Source organism: Rhodnius prolixus, unplaced genomic scaffold (genome assembly GCF_049639745.1).
Source record: "Rhodnius prolixus isolate KJV_2025 unplaced genomic scaffold, Rpr scaffold_5, whole genome shotgun sequence".
In the NCBI taxonomy this organism is placed as follows: Eukaryota; Metazoa; Arthropoda; class Insecta; order Hemiptera; family Reduviidae; genus Rhodnius; species Rhodnius prolixus.
In genome coordinates, this window is record NW_027411624.1 from 17,738,345 (window position 1) to 17,758,141 (window position 19,797).

The 19,797-nt window shown below is 29.5% G+C and overlaps 2 protein-coding genes across 8 annotated transcripts in view; one reads left to right on the forward strand and one right to left on the reverse strand.

The window, feature by feature from the left end:
* Positions 1-11,299, reverse strand: part of Nhe3 (Na[+]/H[+] hydrogen exchanger 3) — a 21,761-nt gene extending 10,462 nt beyond the window's left edge. For 6 of the 7 annotated variants that reach the window (XR_012460993.1, XR_012460996.1, XR_012460994.1 and 3 more), the window contains exons 1-14: positions 10,826-11,299; positions 9,689-9,915; positions 8,161-8,238; positions 8,008-8,084; positions 7,346-7,549; positions 7,122-7,266; positions 6,199-6,304; positions 5,920-6,122; positions 5,279-5,390; positions 4,397-4,550; positions 4,264-4,318; positions 2,533-2,565; positions 1,389-1,574; positions 1,196-1,270 (exon numbers count right to left, since the gene is read on the reverse strand). Coding sequence is in view for 3 of the 7 variants with exons in the window: in XM_074136457.1 (XP_073992558.1) it covers positions 1,196-1,270; positions 1,389-1,574; positions 2,533-2,565; positions 4,264-4,318; positions 4,397-4,550; positions 5,279-5,390; positions 5,920-6,122; positions 6,199-6,304; positions 7,122-7,266; positions 7,346-7,549; positions 8,008-8,084; positions 8,161-8,238; positions 9,689-9,915; positions 10,826-11,063 (1,893 nt within the window). In the remaining 4 variants the exon portion in view is untranslated. The remainder of the gene's footprint in view (positions 1-1,195; positions 1,271-1,388; positions 1,575-2,532; positions 2,566-4,263; positions 4,319-4,396; positions 4,551-5,278; positions 5,391-5,919; positions 6,123-6,198; positions 6,305-7,121; positions 7,267-7,345; positions 7,550-8,007; positions 8,085-8,160; positions 8,239-9,688; positions 9,916-10,825) is intronic. The other variant, XM_074136459.1, reaches the window with a different exon arrangement.
* Positions 11,300-11,440: 141 nt separating this feature from the next.
* On the forward strand, positions 11,441-12,033 carry fabp (fatty acid binding protein). The gene has a single exon (XM_074136468.1). The coding sequence runs from the start codon at positions 11,560-11,562 to the stop codon at positions 11,962-11,964; it is 405 nt and encodes a 134-aa protein (XP_073992569.1). The 5' UTR covers positions 11,441-11,559; the 3' UTR covers positions 11,965-12,033.
* Positions 12,034-19,797: the final 7,764 nt, after the last annotated feature.

The window sequence follows — 19,797 nt, forward strand, 5'->3', positions numbered from 1 at the left end:
TCGAGAGGAGAAAACCTTTACCACACATTAAACAATTAGGCTCTAAATAATTTAGGTCATAATTAGCCGAGATTGATGGCACTTCAATGACATAAGCTTCAATTGAATACAAAACTTGATGCCCTTTACTTCGCTGAACACTGACCAAAGAATACGAAATGATTGACTACAAATACTTTATAAACATTCCAAAAAAAAGGAGAGAAAAAAATACCTAGAAAACTTTCTCAAAATATAAGAAACGAAAATATAATTAAGAAAAATATTTAATGGGAAATGGAAGTAGCTGTTCTAGGAATCATTAACAGCCAAAGATGGCTAATTTTTTGGAGCGACTGATCTAGAAAATGTAGATCAAAGGCATCCAAGAAAAAAATAAATAAACATTTTACAGTTATATGGCAATAAAAATGTAGATTTTTGAAGTTAAAATGGCTATCAAATTCTAAATTTAACCAAAAAATAAGTAACAACTTATCGAAAATATAAAAGTAACAATTAAAAATGTTCATTTATTCGCCTGCCACTGTACAAGAGTTTTGCCTACCATTTTTACGACTATTTGTGTGCCCAAGCTTTCTTCAACAATTTTGCGGCAAAACTATAAGCTATAAGTGTAGCTCAATTCTTTTGAGGATATCACAGGAACTTTCAAGAGCCTGGAATGATTCCATCTCATTTATGGTTTGTCCGGAATAATTGGTAATATTAGAACAGAATGTCCATCCATGCAATCTCACACTGTCTTGGAACTGTTTCGAAAGACTTTATGGCCAAATAAAGTGCATGGATATTTTGAGAATTACGATTCTAGAATTGATTAAACTCTACTTGAAAATCTCAGCAGCACAAGTATTTTGAAATTAGCCCAGACAAAATTGACAAGTCAATTTTCCTTTCCTTATCAAAATATCCAAAGTCATTACTAAATTTTAATGTAGATTTTATATAATTAAAAAAAAAAAAACTTCAATCTCAGCTCGAGTAACTGTTCAACTTTTAAGAAATGCCTTTTAAGTAGATTCAACAATCATTTATTATTGATATTATTTCATTAATACTGTTACGAGAAATATATTTTTCTTTTGATTAATTAAATCCCCAGACATAATACGCTCAAGGACTAAAAAGAAAAAAAAAAGTGATAAATCCAAAGTGACTTATAAGTAAAAGAATGACAGAAAATGAATCTTACCCGCTGCGTTGACTCTCTCCTAGAATCCTGATCTTGAATACACAAATCTGAATCAGATTCAGAACGGTATGGCTCCTAAAATAAGAAATAAAATCTATTTATCTCCAAAAGTAAATTCCAAAATATGAAATAATTTTTTTGATTACTAATTCTTAAATTTTGATATTTATTTTATAAAAAATAAAATACCTACCTGAGTCATTTGTTGAGTTGTAGTCAACACCCTAGCAATTGGATTACAACAGACTGGTAACGTTTCCAAAAGTGTTGGCCTTGCATGCGTTAGCAATGGTTTCATAAAATTTGTATCGAAATCACCCCAGATCTTTGCCAACCAGGCTTTATCACCTCCACGTGGACTTGTTGGTGTTTCAGCCTCCTATTAAAAGTAACTTAGGAATTATATATGAAAAATACTGAAGAAATTTGCTAGCAATATTAAATAATAATTAATTCGAACAAAAATAAAAGGGTAGAGAGCCCAACGTTTATCTTCGAACAGGTAAAACAAAAAATGGAATCACGTTAAAATTTAAGAAGTTAGGAACAATTTTTTGGCCTCAGGAAAACCTGAGTCGTATTTCTAGCCATTTCGTCATTTATTTAAAAACTTTTGGCGGCAGAGTAAATAACACTTAACAATAATTTCGACCTTCTACAAATTAAACAGTCAGTTAGATAATTACAAAAAGAGAATTTTAGTAGCATTTCAAACAAGATTTGTTTTATTTTTTAAGTAAATTTATATACATATATTAATTATATGTATGCAAATAAAATTGATGAATCGGGATCAAAAAAATGTTCCCATTACTCAAGATTAAGGAACAATATATACAGGGACATAAAGCGACTACAATGAGTTATATTTGAAAGTTTGAGAACCATTGTCCTACTTAAACCTTCAAGACTATAACAAAAAAAAAATAACACAGCGCTTTTTGCATATTATGAATAACATTATTGAAATTCAATTATTGTTACAATTTTGTAATTTAAAAATGAGAAGGTCAGAGGAATAATCTCTAAAATAAAAATAAACACAAAAAAGCGTAAACAAGTTTAATAAAAGTGAGTATTAAAAATTAACTAAATATACTTAACAGATAATTTATAAACAAATTAAACTATTCCTTTAAAATAATTGAATTAATAGAAACTAGAAAAATGGTTTTTTAAAATTAAAAACAATCACAAACAGACAGAAAAAGCAAAAAGAAAAAAAAATCATTATTTAGGAAAAAAAACAAAAAAAAATTCTCAACGTTACAAAAAAGAATTAAACTAAACACGTAAATAAGAAGAATCACGATACTGAGTTAATAAAATATACATACCCCATTAGTGTTTCCAGTAGAATTGTATGTAGCCTATTGTTTTTGTTTTGGATAGGAGAAGTTTTTGCAGAAAGGTAAACGAAACGGATTTAGGACAGGAAAACAAAAATTCATGCATCAGATTCAATGAAAAAATACAAATAGCACAAGTTAGTAAAAATAGGTTATTCAAAGCTAATGTAAATAAGCAGATTTGCTTAAAATGTTAATTAACCCTCATTAAAAAAAGTTTGTATCAACCCTTGAGGAAAAAATTATGATTGATTGATTTTTTTTTTTAAATGGAGTTGTTTTTTAAGTAAAGACAAAAAACTTATTATTTATTAGACGAATGACACATTTTTATTTTAACCAACATGTCACAGTGGTTTATGCTACACTATTTTTTTTACTTGTGCTAAAAACTTTTTATTACATCCCATAAATATCAGATTGCAATATTTAGTAAAAATAACGATAATAATTACATAATAATAGGCTAGCAATTAACAAATATTTTTTGAAACAAAAACGGTGCAAGCTAAAGCTGAACTAAGTTAAACAAAGTAATAAATTGTACTTTACAAAAAAAGATGGAACACAGTTTTCAACTTAATCTTATTGCAATTATTGTTACTAATTTATTTCTTAAATGTAAATTTTTTTTACCGTTATTGCCTTCAATGGAATAGAAGTGGGATTAAATACCAATAAATGGAGGCAAGAACTACTTTAATTAATTAAAGGAGCGAATTGCCTTCTTGCGAACCTTACAACACAAACTACAATACCTTCACAGTTGATTACCCACAGAAGTCCGAATAATCTTATGGGAAATTACCTAAACTCCACTGATGTGTTTCGAACCAGAAATTCTGAACTTACTAACCCCTAACTTGAAGATGATAGATAGTTTCTAAAAAAAGAGTCTGATAATTAGTGAAGTCTTATAAACCGCATTAACCCAGCAAGGCGAATCAATGAAGTGCCACAGACCAATAAACATGGATGGAAAACGAATCAACATCTTGGTCTGTCGGTAGACCACTAGCTCATGGATAATATTTGATCGCTGAGTCCCAGGCTGTCGCTCGACAAACCAGTTCCAAACGATATCCAATAGGCTTAAAGCCATTAAAAAAGAGCAAGGCACTCGATTTGGCTAGCCTATGCACCTCTTTCTGCTCAATAGCTTGAAGGATTTTGATGTGTAAATACTTTTCCTAGAAGGGCCTTTACGCTATATAGCCATCTGAGTTACTATCCAAAATAATTTTGTGTATTCAAATGACTTAAAATAGGATTAGCGAAAGCAGTACGAACTAGCAGGAATGAGCATTTACTCAACATTTCTTTAGCTTGTATTTCTCTTTCATGTAATTAAGTAGACTTGACAGAGCATTTCTACCAAAAAATACGAGAAAATTTAAGGTACACATTTTGAAAAGAAAAAACATCTCTACTACCAACTTAGAGGCATTTTAATAAATAAATGTATGTATGAGAAAGAAAAAGAATTATTGTACCAAAACATCAGAAAGAGAAAGTAAATAAATTAAAATAATAATCTCATAAAAAATAATTTGTGCCATTTTACAACTGTGACATATTGCATGGGCTGAAACTAAATCCGGTGCCTAAATCAATAACTTATTTATCATGCATTAGTTAAATTAATTAATTATGTTTATTTGGCATGCTTCCCTATTAATTAATATACTAAAATTTTGAAAAATCAATGAAATTACATACATTTCGACCGCTTCCAGCATAAGGCAAAGCTTCAACTTCTTCTTCAACACCAACTCTGGAAAACAACAACAATTGGATTTAATAATCCATAATTAAATCCAAACGTTATGTAGAAAATAACCAGAAAACTTACGGTATTTTAAACAATGATAGAAGTTGCATTGTAGAACCTCCTTGTATGATGACGGTAAATATAACAATCAACGATGTAGTCGTCAACATAGCCTGTCGAGCTTCAGAAACAGTGTTTCTTATAGCTAAAGCAAATGACATTGCACCTCTCAGGCCTGAAATAACAAATAAATAAATCTAAAATATAATCTGATTATAAAGATATTCTGGGACGAAATGCTGAAGTTTTTTCTCCCTTCTTAATCTCAATCTAATTAACAAAGGATATGAATAAAAGGTACAGGCTCTAAACTCTATTAGAACACAATAAAGGCCTTGTGCATTAGTGTTACTAGGGTTACTTTTTATTTTTTATAAGAATTTCATTGTTGGCTGAGATTTGAGACTAACATTTACCAGTGATTATTTTGTGATACTGATTGATTTTGTATTTTCATCCGTTTTCAAAGATTAAATGATCAAGGTTTAGTAGAGATAACTCAATTTTTTACAACTGACTAAAATAGTTGGCCAACTCACCTGATTATTCCAATCTCTTAAGATGGATGGAAACCGAAAACTGGTTAGGAAAAAAAGATAAGCTATGATGGATGAAGTTATAACTATACAGCATTGTGTATCCAACGACATGTAGAACCATGAGTCAAAACACGTACAAACAAGCTTTCACTTAGTCCTCTCTTGTATAATATAGATTATTTTTATTTAAATAATAAATGAGTTAATTAATTACATTTAATAAAATAATTAAACTATTGAAAAATACTAAAACAGGAGAAAAGCTGTATTAAAATAACGAGGAAGTCGAAGGTAATTAGATAACTCAAAATCACTGAAAGAAACCAAAATCTAAATATACTTTAAAGGATGAGAATTAACTTACCAGCGAAAAATAACATATGCTGAAAATTGGAAGCAATCTTTGGTTTTCTTCCTAGATTTACAAGAAATGATAATGGATAAATGTTTGTCGCACGACTCAGTGTAGCACAAATCTATGCTGAATGTTAAGGAAAGCTTGTGTATTATATAAAAACAAAATCACTTAATTGTTGTTCATTCTTTTTGGTGACTGATTCATAATTCCAATAGGATGAAAAAATAAATGCCATTTCAGTCAAGTTTTATTTTGCCGAGCTTTCGACCTAGAGACTAGATCATCTTCAGGGCTAGTTTACAAAGTAATATTTTTACATTCCAAGGCTGGTGTGTCTTCTGTCTTGTCTGTTCCTCGGCAAAATAAATTTTACTTGACTGAAATGGCATTTATTTTTTCATCCTAAAATCACTTAAAATTTTGAAGTGCTGCAAGTTAAGGTTTTAACTGAACTCAGAATAAAATTTCAAGAAATAAATTCGATTTCACGAAAACCATAGACATTCACAGAATTTCATTTAATATACTTCATGGATATAACTATTCATCACAAGAAATTACATCATACAGAAGGGTTTAAGTCAATAAGTGTCAGTTGGCGCGGAAATTATCCGGAAGTCGGTAGTTATTGAAAAATTAAAGGATACAAATCCTGCTACAATGAATCCAGTGTCAAATCTATGTTTTGGAAATGTAAACATAGAAACGCCAATATAAGAGAATATAAAATTTTCTGATAGAAAATTAAGAAGTTCAAATAGATGTTTAGTTCTTTTCCTCGAATCTTTCGAAAGGTTATTATAAGTGTAATGAGCTTGAAATATTCCACAAAATAGTACGGAAACAACACCTAAAAAAAAAAAAAAAAATTATATTAATTTTGCAGCAAAAGGAACAAAATAAATAATAAATTAACCAGAACTTACCAGTTAAATCTGTGGCTTCAGCAATTAAAAATGTTGCATAAGACATCAATACGAATAAAGCTGATTCAAGAAGTGGAAAGTCACGAATTCTTGTGAACTTAGTCAAGTTCAAAGGAGTTAAGGAACACAAAGAAGTCTATTATATAATAGCAAAGCACTAACTTGTCCTTAGTGGAAGTTGGGCAATCTCACAAACACTTATTTTCAGAAACATTATCATTGTAAGGTAACTTCAAGCAGATATCAGAATTTAAGTTCGGTTTTAATTTTTAAATTTTAAGAAAGTAGGGTATGAAAGGTGAAAGTTGCCTATAAACACAGAAACTGGATTTTTTTAAAATCTCTCTTCGTTGTGACTAACCTTAAAATCCAAACTTTGAATAATAAATGATAGAACTGAAAAGGAGACATTCATAAAACCGTTGCAATGCCATGGAGGATTTTGTTAAAGTCTCAATATAATAATGGTGATTCTAATGCCAATAATTGTAATACATGACATAATTTTATGAGAATTCAATTAAGATTTTTTGAAACTATTACATTTCTTGGGGGATTGTAAGATTTCCAGTTCTAAATTTACACATAACATACAATTGAATAAAAGATTTTTTTTTTTTTTTTGTTTAAGGCGCGTCAACATCTAAGGTTATTGGCGCCCGGAGCTTTTTTCAGTGCACTGCCGGCCTCTGGACAGTGTTCTCTCGTTACAGACAATACTGTCCATCACCGGACAGTGAGCTGTAAGAAGCTCCTAGGAAGAGAAAATCTAAGGGTCAGCTGCTGGATTCGAACCCGGGACCTCCGCGTGGGAGTCCAGTATGCTAACCTCATAGCTAATCCCTTCCCTTAAAAGAATGTTAACTAACAAATTTAATAGTTTTGATAAGTAAATTTACACAACTTTAGGATTTAAAGGATATGAGAGCAGTGCTACAGCCCATACATGCCCCAATAACCAATGACAATGAAAATATTCCAATAAAATCTCCAAGTGCTCTGAAGAATGCTTCAGTTTCAAAGCTACCTGTATGTAGTTGTGAATGACGTTCATAGTTCTGTATCGATCTAAAATTCAAAATAAATTTTCATTAATAGTAGCTTCTTGATTTAAATTATTAATAAAAATAATTATAATAATAAATACCCGCTCAGAACAATAGCTACAGCATCGTTTAGTACACTTTCTCCAAACACTAGTGAATACAATGTTACATCAACTCTCATATCATTGAATATTGCTAATATAGTTACAGGATCTGTGGGTGAAATAATGGCTCCAAAGTATAATGTATCGAGAAAAGAATATTTTAAATCGGATATGTATGGTAATGTACTATACATTAATACTCTGAAAAAAAAAAAAAAAAAAAAATGGTCAAAGAAATAATTATATATATGTTACTTAAATATTATATTTTACATCCAATAAAATCTTGACAAAAGTAAATCACTTAAAATGTCTACGAAAATAAATAAAATGAAGAGAAAGCTGAAGTACAACTAAAGCTGACGTTGCTATTTCGATTTTTTAGTAACATAATAATTCAATTTTGATTTTTTAACTACTTTTTTAAGATTCATTATGTTATATGGTGACAAAATTTGATTACTTTAAAGATTATTTTATAAACTAGTCCAAGAAGGCTAAATTTTGTCTTTAACAATATTTTAAATAAAGTAAAAAAACAATAACTTCAAATTCTGTCATTTCATTCTTCACACTAAATACATAACAAATAAACGTAATCTTCTAAAAGTTCATAAATATTAATCAAAAATAAATTAAAAAGTTTTAGTTACTCTTACCCAACAACAAAAGCTGATATACTTGTTCCTAAAACAGCGTAAGTTAAAATTGCGCCCAAGTTACGAAAAAAATATTTCTATAACAAAACAAATATTATCCTTAAAATGCAATAGTTAAATTATTCTAAAATACTATATGATTCAAAAAATTACCCTCTTCAATGAATAACCGGCATGAAATATAATTGGTGGCAGAATAATATTGAAGAATATTTCTGGATCAAAAGTTGCCTACAATAATACAAAAAAATAAATTTAAATTAGTTTTATACTACAAACATTTTTTGAAATAAAAGAATATTAATGGCAAGCGTTGTTTAACAATTTAAGTTTCGCCCTTTCGAAAAAAAAATATATATATATACATTAATAAATCATACACCACAGCTAAATTTCAAATTTTATGTAGGAACATCATTAATTATTACGAAATAATGTTAAGTTTTATTCTTTTTATCATTACCACAAAGAACTTCAGTTAAATTATTTTATTCAAATCTTATTATTCAAAGTAAAATTCAATCTCAAGAATTTCATGTCTTAGGTTCATTATTTGTTTAAAAAAAAATCTTTAGGAAGGAATCTTACAGAACTGTTGAAGAAAAAAAGAAGCAAATTTCATTGTTCTATAATAACTAACATGAAAATAGGTATTCGTTAGGTTAGGTAAAAGGAAGATTTGCACATTACTTTCTTAAAGAATTTAAACCAGACTCTGTCTTGCTTTGAAAAGATTTCAACATAGAAAACAAGAATGGTCTGAGTAGATAAAAGTGGCCTAAAAAATTAGTAGAATTCAATATGATGCAAGTTTTCAGTAATATTTTTCACCAAAACAGAGCTTATTTTCTTTTAGAAGATTAGACAATTATTGGCAGGTTACTGATGACTGTTAAATATCATATAAATTGAAATTCGAAGGCGCGATAATACTTTTTCAGTTTATTTAAGCTTTGCAGGTAACAATTTATTATTTGCCCTTATTTCTTAGCTTAAAGTTAATTATCATATAATTTCAGTCTAAGATCCAATATTAAGTCAGAACTTTTTGAAATTTACATAGTGGCTGAAGCATGGTCATATCTACGGATTATGGCAAAAAAGGAAGAGCTCTATCACAGATATGTCTCCTAACTGGTCTTCTGTGTCATCTTCTCTACAAATGTGCTAACTCGACCTGACTTGGTATAGTAAATAGAGAGGACAGAATACTTTTAATAGAATAATCGGCTGTTCGCTCGAAACCTAAATCACTTTTAATTAAAAGATTTAATCACGGGACGCTGGTGAGGGAAATACCATCAATACGTAGAGTCTCGAGAGATAGTGCCCCTCATTTTTCGGGTGCTGAGGGAGTGAGGTAGATTATTACTAGGTAGATGAGAAGGAAGGTTTACTCTGTAGCAAAAACGCAAAAGGCCATAGACCTTTTATTTTGTTTGGGTACTGAAGTGGTCTTGCAGTTGGAAACGAAGCAAATATATGCGAATGTTTGCGCTGTGTTGGTGCTTTACTTGCCCGTAGGCCATAAATTACCATAAACGGCATATCCCAAGTGCGGACTGTCTGCGAATCTCCTAAGAAAAATCCGCAAACGATGAGTTCTAAATGCTCCCTCCCTTCTGCGTAGACCGGAAGGTATCTTAAGAGAAACGAAGAAATAGAATAATAATAATGGAACCTTTATATCAATGGCATTGCCGGTGACTTTTTCGAGACCGCCACGAAATGAATAAGCGTAGGTCTTGTTAACAAGAGGCTGTGAACCACTGCTAGAAGTAAAACGCAACCATAAGGTATCTGGTGGTAAAGAATTATTGTAATCGCTTCCATTTTCTTGAACCACTGACATATGAGATACTGTTGTCTGATTCGTTGTAAAGCGGATGAAACAACCAACTATGAGACCTGTAATGAAAAAAATATACATATATTAGCAGTAGAAATAGGCATTAGCAACGTTTAAGCATATAGCTAGTGACTTGTCACCAGAAAATAGGTCAGTAATAAAATGAAAGTTATAATTTTAGAATTACACTAACGTTAAAAAATTTGCCATTTTAGAGTATTAAAAAATCGTTTAACAAGATAAAAATAATAAAAGCGGAGTACAAAGATTAAATTATATCAATAATGAATTATAAAGTGGCATATTTGTTAATCGCTTATCATTAATTTGCCGGTTTTATCATAAAACATACGTATTATTAAATAATCTTAACCATAAGGATTCTGATACTAATTACGTTACCTTACACGCCTAGGGTCAGATAGAAACTGAGGAAAAGACTATTTCTTCAAATAAAATATTTGAAGTAATTTAGAATTATTCCAATCATACTGTTTTCCTGTTAACGACTTTACTCCAATAAAATCAATTATGAAATACGAGAATAAAAAACAATCAATAACTTTAAAAAAAGAGCCTCTACTGTAATTATTTGAAGAACTTATTAATGCTAACCATGCTTATTAAAAGTTATTCCTTATAATACTTAAATTTTATGCACATTAGACGTATTTAGAGATTCTATTAATGTAAAAAAAATTAATTTTGGACTGAGCTTAACAAAGAATTGGAGGGATTTTTTTAATTATTTGTAATAAATTAATGCCAGGGAAACATAGTACACCACAAAATCTAGGATTTTAAATTTTAATAGTTCCAAGCCGATCAATTGGGAACTAAAATATGACACTACACTTTTAGATCTTAATACGACGAAGTTTTCAGCTTTTAGGTTATACATTCAAGTTCATGAAAATTATAAAACTTATACAACTATTAACCATTTAGTTTAAATAAAATTATAATTACCGTAAATTACAGCCAAACCAGTTTCGTGCAGAAACCTTAAGCGCCTGTGCTTGAATAGCCATATTGTCAAAACTGTTAAAGTTAACAAAAATGTGTAAAGTAAAATATTTAAACTATCTATCCTATGCAATTGTTGGGCTTTAACATCTAATTCAATATCAGTAGATTCACAATTAGCACAACTTAATAATACAAACAAAATAGTCCACCTAAACACAAAGTCCAGAACCTTCGCCATCTTTGTTGTGACTGTTTTATCACTAAACGTACGGGAAATTCCCCACTTAACTGATAAGAAGTTTTTTTAAATATACAGTTGAAAAGTTAGAACAATTATTTTTTATTATTTATTTTTTCTTTAAATTAACTTCCATTGAATTCTGGTTAAAATTTCTTTAAAGGTAAATAATATTTTTCTTGAAAGAAAAACGATTTTTTTTTTATGCCTTGATAGAAGTTAAAAAAGTGAATCTTTTTAACTTTGTTTTTAGTTAAAATGTTCTTAATAACGATAAAGATTAAAGAAGAAACGGGACGGAACATTTCCCCTGGGAGTAAATTTGAATTCTATGAAGTAGATTGGAGTAGGGGAAATAACTAACCCAACCCCACTAACCACGAAGCCGTATTATAAACGAGACAAGTGCCTCAGTCTAAAAGCTATCGCCGACGGTAGAAGTAGTACTAGTGAACTCTTTCCTCACTGTTAATTCGTGACTAAAAGAACCGGCATCATGGTCAAGCAATTCGCTGGAATCAAGTATAAACTAAGCCAGAGTGAAAATTTCGATGATTATATGAAAGCTTTAGGAGTTGGCCTGGTCACTAGAAAAATGGGCAATGCGGTTTCACCAGTTATTGAATTATTAGAAGAGAATGGCGAATATACATTAAAATCTTCTTCAACTTTTAAAAATACTGTCATAAAATTTAAATTGGGCGAAGAATTTGATCAAGAAACACCGGATGGAAGAAAAGTAAAGTCAACTATAACTTTGGAAAACGATAATAAATTGGTTGAAGTACAAAAAGGTGAAAAGGAGACAACCCTGGTCAGAGAATTTTCAAAGGATGAAGTTAAAATGACTCTAACGATAGATGATATCGTATGCACAAGGATTTACAAGGTTATAGAATAATATTTTCAAATATAAATATTATATGTAATAATTTAATATTTTCAATACAATTAAATTCATAAATTGAAATTCTTTTTGAGTAAATCATTTAATATTCCTCGCCTAACAAAGTTCTTTCCAAAATTTTGCATGAGATTTACAGTTATAGGCAATGCAGATAAAATCCTGTCTAAGCATGCTTCTTATGATAAGGTTTAATTTCTAGGTAAGCTCTATTACATATGAGTTGTGTATGATGTACACTTACGTACAGCTAAGCATCTAATACCTAGAAATATAGGAAAGTGTTTTGCTTTACTATGAAACTTGTATTAAAAAGATCATTTATTTAAATAATTTTGTTGATATTTTTCACTGATTAAAAAAAAAAAGAAATAGCGCGATTTTAAACCGGAAGGGTGGCATCATCAAAGATTTGTAATAAACAAGAGAAAAATTTTTTTTTTGTTTTTCTTGAGTTACTTAAAAATTTAGAACTTATTTTTCGCATTTTTCTTTAAGATTTCTCATATAGAATGAATTTTAAAATTGTTCAAAATTAACAAATTGTTCTATTCCTTTTTGTGTAAAGCCGCAAATTCAAACAGTCTGGATTTGCTGCTTGTTTAATAGTATTGATCTAAGTGCAACGTAACACACACGACTTCAAAACACATAACATTCTTATTAAGGCTAGTTAATTAGTTAATATTTTGGATTAAAATTTAATTCTTTATTCATTATACTCTCGTCAGTAGAAAAAATACTAATTTTGATTTGTGTATCGCATAAAATATTTCTAATTATATTTTTTGGTAGTTGGAAAGTACGTGCCAAATCTTTATATCTTTCTGCATTTTATTTTTTATTTTTCTAGTATTTAATTTGTCTTAAAGTTTGTTTAGATTTGTGGTGGGTTAGCTTTAATAAAGATTTTTTTTTTTTTGTTTAACATGTTAGCTCCAGAGGCCGATGTACATAATGGAATCTGCGTGTATTTATTCGATACGGGCACTGCATTATTTTTCTTTTTTTTCTTTGTCATTACATTAGACTGTTAGGCTGGTAGACCTGTAAAGAAACTGGAGACATTAGACATACCAGGAGTTTTTTTTTAAAGAAGGAAATGCTTGAATACTATTAAGGATATAAAGATGTAAAGGAAAATTAAGTTTGTGTTTAGTTTTTTTATTAATGAGGAACAAGTAACGCACGTATATCTTTCATTCTATCTTACCTACCTAAATTAACTGCGTTAAATAATTAAGTTTAAAAAAAAAAATCAAATAACTGTATTTGAAATCTTAGTATTTTTAGAACCTTTTAAATTTGTAAGGTTCTCCAAATAAAAACAGGCTTTCTGAGGTACAAAGTATTTTTTATTTGTGGCACAAATAATGCACGCTAAGGATTGGATTAGTTCAGTGTTGGGTGCACTGATAATGGACTCCCACGTTCGGCATGCAATTTAGCTGTCTAGTCTTACTTTATGATTACAGCTCATTGTCAAGAGATCAAAGTGTTATCAATAAACAATAAAACACTGTCTGAAGGCCTTGCACTGCACTGATAATGGCTATGGGGCGCCAATGACCTCAAATGTTAGAGCGCCTTAATTATTAGGGGAGTAAAAAATTATACATTTCACAATTTTTTATTTTTTTCAGTATAATTTAAATTACTACATTAATGGAAATTTGTTAACATTCAAAGATATAAGCATACATTTAGACCGCCTTATTACATAACATTCTAGCTTTTTGTATTTTTTTTAAAAACTCCTTGAGAAAGTTAGTAGTGAATGCTATTTTATTGAATCTTCGCTCTAACCACCGAATGCAACAAGCACCTCCATTCATATTGCTATTAAATTTTTACAATTATTTCAAATTCCCAATAAAGTTAAAATTAGGCTTGATTATTTATTTTAAAATAATTGCATCTCATAGAAGAAAGGTAAAAAAAAGTTACGTCATTATCTTGAGAGCATTAGGATTAATATAACAATCACCTGGGACTATGCTTTCTCATCGGCACTTAAATATTCGTTTTTCTAAGCAATATCAAGGAAACACAGTATTTTATAAAATATGAAGCACCACAATAATTTTATTTTAACAGTTTAAATAAAATAAACATGGCAAAAAGTAGATGAGATAAGAATGTAGCGATGACAATATACTTACAGGAAAACAGATAATATAATAATTGCTATTTCTGTTCACCGCCTATCAAAATATTAAGTTAAAGTAATTCTCCAAAAATATTTTTTATTTAGAAAGTCAGTTTAATTTCGTTCTTGTGAAATACAGTAGCAGAAATTATGTGAACTAAAAATTTAATGTGTACATTGTCAGTTTAAAATAAACTTTGTATTTGTAACTTTTCCAAATTACTTAAGTTTAAACATGTTTGTTCAGATAAACAAAGATTTCTTTCAATCCAATGTTAATAATCATTGTAAGGCAGAGTTCAAAAAACTTAGCTCAGTATGATTAGTTTTTTTTGAGTTTTGCTCATAGACACGTACATAAAGACCCTGAGCTTTAGAACATAACAAAACAAAGTATAATTTTTAAAAGAAATACGAAATAACATTTCTTTAAAAAAAAAAAATTCATATACAAAAATATTTTACGAAGTAGATATTTCATCTTCTAGCCTTTATTAAGGATATGATAAACGTTATTTAGGAACAAAGTCAACAAAGTTTCTTAGAACCTGTTTGTAAACACTACAGAATCGTAAAGAGAAAGATATTCAAGCCATCTAAGAGGTCTGGACTTATCACGTGACTTTTTTTGTTTAAAAGACTTCGTTTCATTATTTTATAGCAGGAATGAACAATTTTATTAAAAAATATATTTTAATGAAACATTTTAACATTTTATACGTTTATTTCTTCTTATCAATTTTTGTTAAGAATTATATTTATTTCTTCATATTTACATTTTTATAAAAATTATTGATAAAGTAAACATCAGTGCACTTATATTTGTACTTGGATTAAGATAACAACTACCAATAGTCAATTTTCACAAATATAGTTCACATAATTATATAACTTCACAACCACAATAACTGACTTCAAAACTGCAACAAGTTTCATTATATTGTGATACAAGTATTTCGTTTGAAGCTGGCATAGAAATGTTGCGTTGGACGAAATCAATACTAATGTTAAAAGAGTGTGTCATCCTTAAAATATGGCCAATTTTATCACGTGTGGTTTTTTCCCTACTGCAATGAATAGATTAAAGATTAATTTCTATTGAATCATTTATTCTCATTACAATAGCTTACAAATTATTCTTTAAAAATCTGGTTTGAAAAATTTGATATTCTCAATCTCAATATAATACTACATTAATATTGCATGCATACACCACTCCAAAACACGCCTTTTAATAGAACCATATATCTTTTCCCTTAGCCTTCCGTCTCCAAAACGAAAGTACATCAAGGGTGATCTTAATTGAGATAATTGAAAAAATCGTAATTAAAAAAAAGGTAACCAATTTAATGTAATTAAATTGGACATTTTACAGGTGATAATATTAATACCACTTCAGAGCAGTATCTTTTATCATCCCTCCTACTCCACAAACCTACTACATGAATAAAAGTGATAAGCCTACATGAATTAACTGCATTAATTAATGTTTAAAGAAAATAATTCTACAGGTTTTCTCGAAGATTCATTTCAAAAATTTAAAAACAAAAAAACAAATAAATTTTTAGAAACATTTTACATTACGATATCTTATATTTTTTTAAATGAGCTGAATTTAGGGACAAAATTAACTGACGCCCACAAGTTGCACTACATCATGGCAACAAATTGAAGTTAACCTATTATTAATGTATCACACAATTTGTTATAAAATTTATTCACTGTCAATTTATTGATTTTAAATTGTTTAAAGCAAAATAAATAAAGAATTAAAACATAATAACCAGAAAGGTATATAAAAACCTAATAAAATTATACAAAATTTCTTTTTCTTAACCCCAACCTTCAAAGGTCATCATTACGAAAGAAGATTCACAGACATGATCAGTCTTTCTCTTATCTTTTATCTCTTCCATACCTGTTATATCATCAAATATCTTCAGTTTAGTTCTGCATTTAATTCTACTAATGTAGTCTGCTAATACAGGCTGGCTTCTAGTTTCTTATGGTCGTGTATTCCTCGAGAACAAATAGAAATATTTTGCTTTTAGAATTACTTTAAAGGAATATATAAAACTCTCAAAATAAAAAAAGCCCTTGGCTAGATGAGAAGAAATCTCAAATCCCAGGAGAGAAGATTCTGTTCTGCTCAAAGTTAGATCTTATTTTTAGTTCAAAGTTATTACATCTCAAAATGAAATATTCGCCAAGAGGGTAAAAAGAAACAACATTGCACACCATTTCTTTTATCAATCACAACTCTTAATGTAATCGATTGCAAAATATTGGGGGAAACCAGTTTTGAAAGGGATCATTGACGTAGTACCTGAAATGTTTTACGTTTTATAAAGAAAAGTAAAAATATTTCTGAATCTACTTTGAACAGGCTTTTGCTTTTTTTTTATTATTAGACATTTTTCATCAATTATCACAGTTCTTGTTTGCCAACAAATTTATCTGATAGTTCTTCTAATTTTTGTGATGTTTTGAAAAAAAAAGATTTTTTTTTTCATGTCTAATTTTATTTGCCCACCCCTTTTCTTTTACCACAATCGTAAAACAATGTCTTCAGACTACATTTTGCCTGCCACGGGTATGATTTAAAAACGTTTAGATCAATAGATAGAGGTTACATGTCAAAAATTTGAATAGGCTTGAGAAAAGATAATTTTTTCATCAAAAACTAACTGACCTTATTATTTTAGGACTCATTCTTGAGATTCCAACTGCCTCAATTTACAGAATAAAATATTTCTAAAATTGTTGGTACTTAATGTAAGTTAAATTTTAGAGGACTCTTTTAGAGAAAATAAATATTAGTGAAAATATAGTTTTAAAAAAAGTGTACAACAGACTGTTTCAAAGAGTCATATCTAAGTGTCAAATTAGGTGACGTGGCGAAGCCGGAAGCACATATTTTACTATTAGGTACTAGTTTAATAAAAATAAATTTAGCTATTATCCGCAGTCTCAATCTCGAGATTTCCAAGTTACAAGTCCGGATTCGTAATCAGATCTCTTTTCTTGCAATTAATATTTATTTTTTTAGACTTGCTTAAGATAGAGGTTTTGCTTAAGAGGTTTTTTTCAATTGTTGAATTCGTATATAAAACTTAAGTCTACTTTTCAAGCGGACTTCTAAGTACCAAATATGTCTCGTGGACAGCTAAATTAATTTACTGTAAATTAATTTCATATTCTTACGTTAACATATTAAATGAAATCCTCGGCCAATTCCGCGAATCGAGCACTTACCAGTATAATTTATTTTAGCTTTGTTGTCCTCGCCTCAGTTACAATGGCGCCTTGTAATACTAAACTGGTTTTAACAGAAGTTGATAACGTAAAACCTAAAAAAAGTAAATAATATACGAAACAAGAAGGCCTTTATTTATTAGCTTCTGCAAACAATTCTATGTTTATATCAATTTCTATTTAATTATTATTTGTTATTTTACTTCTTTAGAGTTTGTGGTGTCAAATTAGGATTCTTAAACTTCCATTATGGGAATCAAACAAATCTATCGTGACTCCCATCTCACGTTTTAGCTTCTCCAGGTTATGAAATAACTCACCAAGGTACCCTAGGAAGTACGAGGTAGATCAGGGAGAATCATCAATTAGGGATAACGATTCTCCATTAAAACTCATACATCTCCTTCAAAATCCCTCCCTAGATTTTCTGAAAAAGATTCCCACCAATCCACAAAGAGGTTGAGGATTCTTAATAGTACGCATTCCTCTGCAACCATTGTAACTACTCAGAGTCAATGGACAAAAGGTGGGAGAGGCAGTTAAGAATAATGACTTGATTTAGATTTAGAGTCTAATGACAATTTACCTCTCTATTCGTAACTTCCTTCAAGTGTTCTGAAATCTGCTTCCTAAAATTAAGGAATCCAAGCTCTCCAGGTAAATTCTGGATGTGAGAGCAGCCTACCATATCCCGACAGGCATAACTATTTCCTCATGCTACAACCTCCCTGCTAGTAGCAAAGAAGACACCATAACTTAAGAATTTGTACACCTCTCCAATTCTAGCAACTTCCAAAGGCTGTCGAGGGGGACCAGGTAGCTGGAAGTTTGAAGTAACTACTTCCGTACCAGACTTCTTTCCTTTAGTACCCGCCTGGGAAAATATATTTGATAAGGGTTATGCAGAAAAACCCTAGAAAGAAAGGAGAGGTGGTATATTAGAAAACCATTCTCTGGGGTAAAACACCTCTCCCATATCCTTCCTAAGAACATATCCTCCTCGTACTTTTCGTGAGCTAACCTAGAAACTACGCAAGCTTTTTGGGGAAGTACTCTCAGAAAACACTACATACTTCGAGATGATAGCTGGTACCTCTGAGGCTTCAATATTAATACATTCTTGCTTCCTTCGGCACGGTCGCACGCCTCATTGGATTGAGATTGTGCCATTGGGTTCACTAAGCCCGAATAATGGGCCCCACCTTTCCTGATTCTTTATTTTTGTGAAATAAATTTATTTTATGGTAATAAAAAATCGACAAATACAATTAGAATGATGGAATCTCGGGATGGTACTAAAACTTTGTCTTGTCATTGGTTTTTTTATGAAGCTGTCAATTTTAATGATGGCTTTTCTTAGACATCTACTTCTGAAAGTTGCCTGTCATCAATATCTCATTAATATGCAGCATGATTCGCTAGATTTTATTATTTTACATAATTTAATTATGGGATTATATGATGGAAAATTTTCTGAGATTGATTAAATCGATTTTGTTATATTATTCACCACAAGATTTGTTTAACGATAAACAAGAAGAGAGAGGAAACGACTGAATAAATTTATATTGATTGCGAAAAATAAATATTGATAAAGTATTATTTTACATATACTTCCTATATGTACTCGTATTTTTAAACACAGATAATTTCAGCAGGGTTTTATTTTTTAATGTCTGTGAAAACTGCTAGAACGGCGTAATACCAAAGGAAATACATTTTTCATTTTAAAAGAAAGGCTTATCATTCAAAAAAGCTTCACTTAACCATAATAATTTAACTTTATAATTATTATAAACATAATTTTTCAATCTAGAGTAGGTAAAGTAGCTAGATTTGGTTTTCTTTAAAAATATTCAATTTAAAAGAGTAGAAATTACCCTTATTTTATTCTTCACTGTTAGCGAAGAATTAATTTCCATCTTTACAAAATTGAAGCCAACCAATCATTATTAACATTCAAAAGTTTGTAAATTAGAACTTTGCAGTAAAAGTCATTTTAATGTTTTTCCCAATCTTTTTTTTAATTTTATAATTTATTTTATTATTATTATTTTAGCACATAGGATATTAGAATTTTTCGTAAAAGACTGAGAAACTAAATCGCCATTGGTTTTAATTGAGTATGTAGCTATCAGAAAATAACGGTGGATCATACTTTTCCTTGAATAAAGTTAAAACCAATTTATCAGTATCTAATATTAACGTTTTTTATATTATTAACATTATAAATATCTGCAACCTAATACTTAAATATTCTGTAACCAAATTTTAACGGCCACCAGAGAATCCAAACTGCAAGATATGAGTTTACTCGAATTTGATAACTGCTCTGTAAATTTATGTTGTTTAGATGGAGTAAAATCCTTGAAAATAACTTTTCTAAAACATTTCCAACAGAAAAAATATTCTAAAAAGTGTAAAAA